This window comes from Plectropomus leopardus, chromosome 12 (genome assembly GCF_008729295.1).
Source record: "Plectropomus leopardus isolate mb chromosome 12, YSFRI_Pleo_2.0, whole genome shotgun sequence".
Lineage (NCBI taxonomy): Eukaryota > Metazoa > Chordata > Actinopteri > Perciformes > Serranidae > Plectropomus > Plectropomus leopardus.
This window is the reverse complement of record NC_056474.1, coordinates 2129530-2139233: the sequence shown is the minus strand read 5'-3', so window position 1 is coordinate 2139233 and position 9704 is coordinate 2129530. Positions and strand designations below refer to the sequence as shown.

General features: G+C 38.1%; 1 protein-coding gene across 1 annotated transcript in view; it reads right to left on the bottom strand.

Annotated features, from left to right (window-relative positions):
• Positions 1–6340: 6340 nt before the first annotated feature.
• LOC121951180 (sodium channel protein type 4 subunit alpha B-like) overlaps positions 6341–9704 on the bottom strand; it is a 58443-nt gene continuing 55079 nt past the window's right edge. Inside the window, exons 25-27 of the mRNA XM_042497419.1 lie at positions 8701–8801; positions 8311–8581; positions 6341–7572 (exon numbers count right to left, since the gene is read on the bottom strand). Of these exons, the coding sequence (XP_042353353.1) occupies positions 6341–7572; positions 8311–8581; positions 8701–8801 (1604 nt within the window). The remainder of the gene's footprint in view (positions 7573–8310; positions 8582–8700; positions 8802–9704) is intronic.

The window sequence follows — 9704 nt, the reverse complement described above, 5'->3', positions numbered from 1 at the left end:
CAAATAATATACTTAACTACCATAATTACGAACACAGCTGATTCTTCATGTAATCATGTTATTGCAACTATTTTTTTCACATTATTTAAAAGGAATCTTAAATTGTGTTGAGTTGATCAGAGGATGTAAGATCCCTCCCTCATAAGTCCTTCAGCTTTAATCAGCATCACACTGAGAGGATGCAGCGTATTATCTTTACTGAAGACAAAATGTCCTGCAGTTTGACGCTGGAATAAAAAGTCCGGAGCTGCAGGTGAAGCTCGAGCTGTTTTTGAAGCTCGAGCTTCACCTGCAGCTGCACGAGCCTCCTGCTGGTGGCAGCGGACGCTTTCTGACGCAGTTCATCAGAAACAGAGGAACTCTGGGAAAAGTAATTAGATAGTGCCTCATCAGACCATCTGGGCAGCGTTAGCCACCATGACACCGAGTAAATCCCCGCCGTGCCTGCTGACTGACAGAAGGGCCCTCTTGTGCTCAAAAAGGCTGTTTCCTGTATTTTGGACTCTCAGCCCTTTTAGTGAGGCGAAGCTCCATTTTTACTTTGTCGCTAACAGCCGAGCAGCAGCACGAGGCTGCAGCACAACATGCAACCAGCCAACACACAAGTGTGAGGTGTGACCCGCTGAATTTTAGGAAAAATGTCGATTAAACCTTATTCATGACATCCTGATCACTTCCAGAATTAAATCGTCTTTAAATTCAGGCAAAGTGGAGGAAAACCGGTGAGCAGGCTGCTTACATTAAGATAACAAGGTCAACAAGTTTGATTGTTTTGTCACAGAAAAGAAGTATTTCAATAAAAATGAACTATTTTACAATAAAAAAAACCTTTATGTGGGGCTCAAAAAGAAGAGTCAAGTGATACTTTACAGTGTGCTGCAGCTCTATAACAGCACGTGCTATTACAGCAAAACCAAAAGTACTTAAATAAAATTTAAAAAATAAAAATCAAAAATATTATTGGTAACTTCACTAAGAGGTGGGCTGTTTTTTGTTTTGTTAAATAATTAGTATCACTGTTGCCTGTCTGAATAATTTTTCAACATATACTTCTAATTTCTTTTTATTTTTAATTTTATTTTTTTAATCTCCTTCCCACTTTAATGCTAACAACAGAAAATGACGTGCTGTGCTGTATAATGTACAAAAAATACATTAAAACTATAAATAAGAATGAATTAAAAAAGTCTCCAAAAAACCTCAACTGCAGATATAAGTCGAAATAAAGAAAATTCATCAAAAGTTTGACTCACCACAATTTTGACTACTTTCAGTGATTTTTTTTTTTAAAAAAGCATACTTTAGTTTTTGTGACTTTTTTGGGCATAAATAGACCTCCACAAAAGCCACAAGTCGTACTTTCTGGTTCTTCTGGTAATTTTTCCCACTAATAAAGTCTTTAAATAATAACAAAAATAAAAAAACGAACTATTAGTACTGAATTTGAGAACTTAAACATATTTCACTTGGTTATTTCATTCCAGTGATGGATAAATATAAAAATCATGTTGAAAATAAAATTATATTCCCATCTCCCATCTAAATGTTATTTGAATAAACGGCACACATCAAATATGCAATTCATCAAATGTCTCCAGTGTCAGAGTTTACATTATACGTGGACGATTTGATGCATTACGTTGACATTGCTGCGTTTTACCGTGTGCGGGTGCAGTTTGTAATTAGACATAGTGCCTTTTTAATCTTTTTAAAAATGTTTGCTCTCTCTGATGAAGCTTTAATCTCCGCCACATGTCCAAACGCTTAAAAATCAGATCAATTACCAAGTCACATTCAGTCAAGTCACATTTTTCCTGGCACTTTACGCGCAAACCCAAATTAAACTCAAAGTAAGCATCTGTCTATTATGAGGATGGATGGCAGAAGTATAGTGTTTGTGTGTGTGTGTGTGTGTGTGTGTGTGTGTGGTAGTTGTGTTAATGCATGTACTGTATGTACGTGTGTGTTTGAGAGAGAGAGAGAAAGAGAGAGAGTGCGTGCATTTGTGTGTCTGTGAGTGTGTAATTAAAACAAGTGATTTTTTTTTACACACAGATTATCCCTCTATCCCAGCTGGTCAGAGTTGGATTTGACCACCCCGACAACCAGAGAGAGGAAATCTCTTTGGGGCTAAATCCAAATTGGCACCCTTGATGATTTTTTTCCAAACTGAAAATATGGGAGTGCTCGACTCGGCACTGAAATCTTAACTTTAAATAAACAAACAAATAAATAAAACAATTCGCCGGTGTCTTTAAGAAGGCAAAATTACACGGGAATGTCAATAAAGGAAAAAAAAGAAAATTTCTTTGGTTTTATTACTTTTTTATGTACTAATTATTTTTGGATTTTCACGATTTTTAAGAAATAGTTAATCATGCAGCAGAATTACTGCGTGATATTTCTTTGCATCTCAAACATCACAGATGATTCAAGCTCTGTTATTTTACTGCATTTGTGGAGGCATTATGAATAAAAATCAAGCTTTAAAGGGCAATACACTCACAGGGACAGAGCGCCGTGGAGATGCAGAGGTTTGTGCACATCTGTCCTGCTTTTTTTTTTAATACACATGGACTCAGAGAGAGAGAGGGGGAGAGAGAGGGAGAGATTTAACAGCGTCCGCCTTGTAATGAGGTCAAATCAGCTAACTGGTTCCTCATGTGAAAACAGAGCGACGCTGCAGTTTTGAATTTTGCTTTTCAGTACAGCAAAATAAATTCACAAACCAAATCTATATACCGAACTAAAATCTAACACTGCACTTTATATCTTTAAGGACTGCCCTTTATATTTTTGCACAGTTGATTTTTTGCAATTTTGAAATTATTTTTGTTAATTTATCTTAACCACCTTTTATAAATGTGCATGCACAGATGAAAGATATTTGTTTTGACTGTTTTTAGTGTCTTGAGGCCGATGCAACAACATTTCATTCTCTGTGTTTCTGTCCGCTGTCGAGTCTGAATGACAAAAAAAATAATCTTGAATCTTTTTGCTCCCATTTATAAAAAAAATCCTAGATCTTTAACCCTTTGAAACCTGGATCAACATCGCTTCTCCTGTGGTGGACTCAGTCGCCTTTCATGAGAATTTAAACCTTCCAACACAAATGACTGAATTGGTTTTCCTTCTGCAAATTGCAATAAGTTAGTAGATTTGGAAAATTATTAGTAAAAAACAGCTAGAGAAAAATGTAAATTATAATAAATATATATTAATATTTTCAAGCAGTTTTTTGCCATTTTTTTTCTTCTAATCTTTAAGAAATCTTCTGGTACTTTTTACTTTTTTGGCCAGTTTTTGGCATGTTGCTCAGTCTTCTTCCTTTGTAAGCTTTTTTTTTTTTGTAAATTAAGCCAGGTTTCGGAGGGTTAACTTAAACCTGTGAAAAATTGTTGCAAAAACAAAAAGCTTAAATGATAACGATAACAAGCTTTGCTGTATTTTTCTGCATAATCCGAAACACGTCTCATCCTTCTGCTCTAACTGCACTGAGAGCTGGAAAACCCACAAACATGGCAAAGAGTTTTATTACCATTTAATAAAACAATCCATGAAATGATCGACCTAAATGCAATACAGACAATCAGGTTCTCAAGGAAAGTCTTTTATATAAAAATGAACACAGTATATTTATATAATCTGATCATCTCTTCTCGTGGCCGTCATGAGAGTCACTGAAACGGTCTTTCAATATAAATACATTACAAAAAAATAGGTAAAAATCAGCTTTACATACATTACACAGCCTCAAAGTACTTTACACGGTTAATTACAAAACGAGCTTCACGCTCTCCCGATCCATCAGATCAAATTAAACGGCCTAAAGAGATTCAGTGTGCGGACGACAAAATCAGGCACATAATTCAGGGAGTATTAGTACACGCAGCTCCTCTTTGTAACCAATACGCGTTGTGATGTCAACATTGATCAGAAATTGTAGTTTTTTTTCTACATCAGAGCTCTTTTAGTACATTTCTTCATGTTGGTAGCAATACACACTGAATATTATCATCACAAGGAACTGTGCTTTTGTTCATGGATTTGTGTCACGACCTAAAAAACACCTGATGCTGTTTTAACCGGCGATAATATCTCGATCAGCACGTGCAGTAAGAAGCACCTCCCCTCAGTCAACGTGCACATAACACACAACTCATAAATAAATACATACACAAACCCCAAACTTTAGAATCATTATTTTTTTCTGGCTTTTAATAGGCAAGTTTCCATTAACCCTCAAATTGTTCAAATATAAAATATGCCAAATGGAAAAACGTCAATTTCGAAAAACAAAAAAAAAAAAAATCGCAATAAAGAGTTTTCGCTCATATGAGGTGGTATTGCAGGCAATTTGAAAAAGCCATATTTCTCAAAACTGCAGTGGAAACACTTTATAGTCTTTTCTAGGTCACATGATGCTGTGTCTCTGTGCTTGTCAGGAGGAACTGGCTCCCATGATGCAGCAGGAGCTACAGAGCTGTTATTGCATCACATAACTCAGAGAAAGCTGAGCGGATCATCCGCAGTTTTGAATCCACAATTCCTCTGTGAAATCGTGAACTACATCTCCCAGAAATCCCTCATACGTGGACGCTCCCACATAAGGGGCTCGCCTCCATCATGGCTGCATAACACGCCTACGTGGCCTTGGATTAGAAATAATGACGGCTGGTGCGGTGGCTGCAATAGAAACAAAGCTGCTAATGTTTTGAACATCCATCGCCATGGTTACTGCAATTTCCTGCAAAATCTGTAATGGCCTTTTAATTCATAGATTCTTCCTGGAATTCTTAAATGTTAAAATTAAAGTTGGAAAAGGTTAGGAGCAGATGTTAGCTTTGGTTAAAACCCTGAACAGGAGCTTCGCAGCAGCTTCAGTCACGAATGAAAGTTCACTTCTGATGTCAACATCAGCTGGAAAAAAGCATAAAGTGAAGTAGCTTATTGTTTGGTACAAACTGTCTGCGGCTCTGTGCTCTCTTTTTTATTTTATTTCGCTGGTCTGTCGGTTCATGAGCTGTGCGGCGACAGTCTGCCGGCGTCTGAAAACCTCTGAGCACTTGTAGAGGAGAATTTATATCAGTATCAAAACTGCTGAAGAACGAAATCATTTTTATGTGTAGAAAATGTAACAAAAGCTGCAGTTTTCTCACAATTTTTTTTTTTCACATTAATTTTTTGTCCCAAACGCAGAGTATTAATTCCAGCTGCCTGAATCAAACTCTAACGTGCTGTTTTCTGTAAAAGTGTTGCTCATGTTTTGCACCAATTCCTGAAAACTGGGACAAATCATGTCCTACAAACAAAACAAAAAAAGAAAGAAAAACGCCTTATTATAACTCATCAATACACTAATTCTATAACTGAGGTAAAATATATATTTTTAAAGGACATATATGTATGAAATAAGTGATATATAAAATGTTTTGATCTGCTGTCATTAATGTGCCATTATTTCTGTGTGTGATTGGTGTAAATTGTAAATATTTTTGTTTTAAAAATAATATTTTTAGATAAAATGTTTGGCAACTTGCTTTTTTTGTAACAAACATAAAGCAAAATCACAAAACATTTTTTTTTTTTTTTTTCAGGCATAAAAGTGGTTTGCTGTTAGTGGTTGACCAATTAGCTGCACCAAATTTTTATTTGTCCCTTCAGCGTGTCTCCCGTCTACAAGTGCTCAGGAAGTTTATTTCAAATAAAAATAAAAATAAATATGATATAAACTAAAGTCAAATGCAGAACAATCATTTTGGTGAATGTAGCTCAGAGAAATGATGCACTTTGACAAAAAAGGTCCAAGAAGACACCTTGTGCCTTTTGCTAGTTGAACTTAATGGAAATTATAACTAAAAATGTATTATTCATATTTTTCCCCGTCAGTGTTAACTGATGTGTTACAAAAAGTTCTGATCATGTGTTTTTTTTAAAGAGCCGCTAATGTGGCGAAAGGTGAGTTTTTTTTACCTTGTAGGTAAAAAATAAAAAAATGACATGAGGTGCTGCATAGTGACTGTAGGTGCACATTAACATCCATGTTTATTATGGGTACACGTAAAACTAGAGTGCATCATGTTTTTTCTCTCTTGACGTTATAAAATCATAATATAATCTACCAAATGTTAATTTTTAAGATGTTGTGAGGTCGTGACTGTGTAAAAAAACTGACTTATGGGTTGCATAATTTAAAGAAAGTTACTTAAAAATATTGCATATTCCTCGGCATCTACTGATAGATAAAAAATGTTCTTCGACCGTGAGTTATGTTGATCTATATTCTCCGCTGTAAACAAAACAAACAAAAAAACACATAAACGCTCCACGCGGCCGAGTCTCAAAGGAAAGTTTCCTCGTAGTTTTCACCAGGCTCCCCGAGCTCAGAGTCTCTGGATATCGACCTGACGGCCTCGGAGAGGTCGCTGGCTGCTCTGGTCACGCTGTCGTAGGACGGCGGCGAGGACATTAGAGCGTCCTCTGTTGTCTGCGCGATCTCCTCGCTGATGAGTCCGTAGTGCTGCATCATGGAGGCGATGAGCCCCTCGGTTTCCGGAGCGTTCTCCACATCCACCACGGTCTCGTAGTTGATCTGTCTGTAGAGGTACGACGCCTGCTTCATCTGCCGGCGCACCAGATGCCTCCTGTAACACCTCTGGATGATGATGGCGGACACCTCTTCCATTTTGCGGCGCAGCGTGGACGTGATGGGCTCGTGGGAAACCTTCGAGGGGTTCGTCATCATGAACTTCTCCTCCATCTGCTGCTTGAGGGCGTCCATCTCGCCCGACTCTCCCAGGACGCGCTTTGTGAAGGCAAACAGGATGTCCAGGCAGTGGATCCGGTCCCCGCTGACCATGGGGAGGTCCATGGAGATCAGCTTGATCCTGTTGGGCTTGGCGATGCGCAGCGGCTCCGACAAAGTGTCGGCGAAGATCGACAGCATGGAGAACTCGATGAACTGCGTGGCCTCGGAATCAAACTTCTCCCAAACCTCGTAAAACATCTCGAAGTCGTCCTCGCTCAGCGGCTCCGTGCTCTCCTCCGTGGCGACGCTGAAGTTCTCAAGAATGATCGCTATGTACATATTTACCACGATGAGGAAGGAAATGATGATGTAACTGACAAAGAAAGCGATGCCCACCGAGGCGCTGCCACAGTTCCCGCGCGTGTTGGTGCCCGTATTGACGAAGTGAAGGTCGCACTCCTCGGGGGAGCTGGCCATGATGGGGCTCAGGAGGTTGTCCCAGCCCGCCGAGGTGCTGATCTGAAAAAGGCAGATCATGCTGTTCCCAAAGGTCTCAAAGTTAAACATGTCGTCGATCCCGTCCTGTTTTTTCACGTAGGCAAAGTTCGCCATACCGAAGATCGCGTAGATGAACATGACGAGGAACAGCAGGAGGCCGATGTTGAACAGGGCCGGCATGGACATCATTAAGGCAAACAGTAGAGTCCTTATTCCTTTGGCTGCACGTATGAGTCGAAGTACGCGTCCAATCCTCGCCAGTCTGATGACTCGAAACAGGGTCGGAGACACAAAGTACTTCTCAATGATGTCTGCAAGAACAATCCCTGAGAAGACAGAGAAACACAAGATCTGAAATCCAGCTGCTGTTCTCGGCTGTTCTCACGAACGATTTACACTTTCTAAAAATAATGCACAATAATTTACATATAATCAGTGTAATCGCCGCACCGCCTAAACGTCAGAGTCAAAGACAAATCCAAAAATGCTTTTCAGAACTTTTGGGGACAGAAGCTCCTTATTTCACACAGACGCCATCAAAAGGGTCACTGGCGATCCGTCAGTCAGAGAACTGATTTTAAAATCCTGCTGCTTGTCTATAAATCACTCTGAGACTCAGCGCCCAAATATATCTCTGACATGCTTGTGACATATGAACCTTCAGGGGCCCTCAGGACATCAGGGGCCCTCAGGACATCAGGGGCCCTCAGGAGATCAGGGGCCGGTCTGCTGACCGTCTCAAGAGTCAGAGCTAAACATGGAGAAGCAGCGTTTTGTTTTAATGAAGTAAAAACCTGGAAAAACCTCCCAGATGACGTTCGATAAGCTGCGACTCTGAAAACTTTAAAGCCAAAGCTAAAAAACGTCCTTTTTTACACGGCCGACTCCACCCATGTTCGTTTTATAGCTTATTTCTTTTCCCTTTTATTGTAAATCTGTATCTTTTATATGTTTTTAATATTTGCGCTTTGTATCGCCCTGTTGTATGAAAAGTGCTGTACAAATAAAGTCTGACTGACTGAGCGTACGTCCCTCGGCGGACGCTAGTTAACGATTTTACTTACCAACAATAGAGAGAATTATCACCACGAAGTCAAAAATGTTCCACGCGACGGTGAAGAAATAACAGCGGAGGGCGAAGAGCTTGATCAGGCATTCGGTGGTGAAGATCACGATGAAGACCAGGTTGACCTTGTTGAGGATGGACTCCATGCGCTCCGACTGCTCGTCGGTCTCCACCATCATGGTCACCATGTTGACGATGATGAGCATCATGATCATGATGTCGAAGGCTTGCCTCGACACAAGGTCGAAGAAGAAGCCCTGGATGATATTCTGGGACGAGGAAACACCAACATATTATTATTAGTACGATATTATACAGAGCGTCGATATGCAGGATTACAGGTGACTGATGCAAAAATAAAACGCCTGAAAAATGTGCTTTATTTTACCGCAGGCCTCGGTATCGGCTTTTGGGGTTTTTTAGATCCTAATTTCTTCATAGCGTTGTAGTACTTCTTCTGTTCTTCAGTCATGAAGATGTCCTGTCCTCCTAAGTATAGACAGAGACACCGAACGTTATTTTAAACGTTGAAAGAATTATTTGGTTGCTGTTTCATACAAAGGAGGATTAGGGCCATTTTAAAAAATGAAAAGAAAATAGACAAGGATAAGTCATATTGTTACGAGAGTAAAATGATAATTTCAGAAAAAACTCACAATATCACCAGATTAAACTTGTTAATGTAGGAAAAAAATTAAAAGTCATAAATTTATGAGAAAACAAATTCATATTACATGATTAATCACACAAATTTAATGGATAAAAGATGAAATATTACATGATTCAACTCGTAAATTCACAAGGAAAAAAAGATGTAATATTACGTGATTAAACTTGTAAATTTACGGGGAAAAAAGTCATAATATTAGGTCATTAAACATAAATTTCTGAGTAAAAAATATTGTAATAAATACATTTACTAGACAAGAGATTCATAATATTACATGATTAAACTTGTAAATTTACAAGAAAAATCTGTAATTTTATTTTATTAAACTTGCAAAAGTCATAATATTACAACATTTAAGTTGTAATTTTGCAATAAAAAAAGCTGTAATATTATGTGATTAAACTAATTTACGAGAAAAGAAATTTACTATTAGGTGATTAAACTTGTAATTTTATGTGAAAAAAAATCACAGAAAAAGACCAGAAAGTCAGGAAACATGGAATAAAAAATGGAGAATTTTAACCATACCAGACACCAGATGTTTTTAAAACTTTTTAGACTTTGTTGAATCATAATTTGAAGTAATTTCAGGTACATTTTAAATGCAGGACTTTTACTTGTAACAGTACTTCTACAATGTCATATTAGTACTTTTAATTAAGTAAATTTACAAGTTCAATTTAGTAATATTCTGACATTTTTCATGTAAATTTACAAGTTTA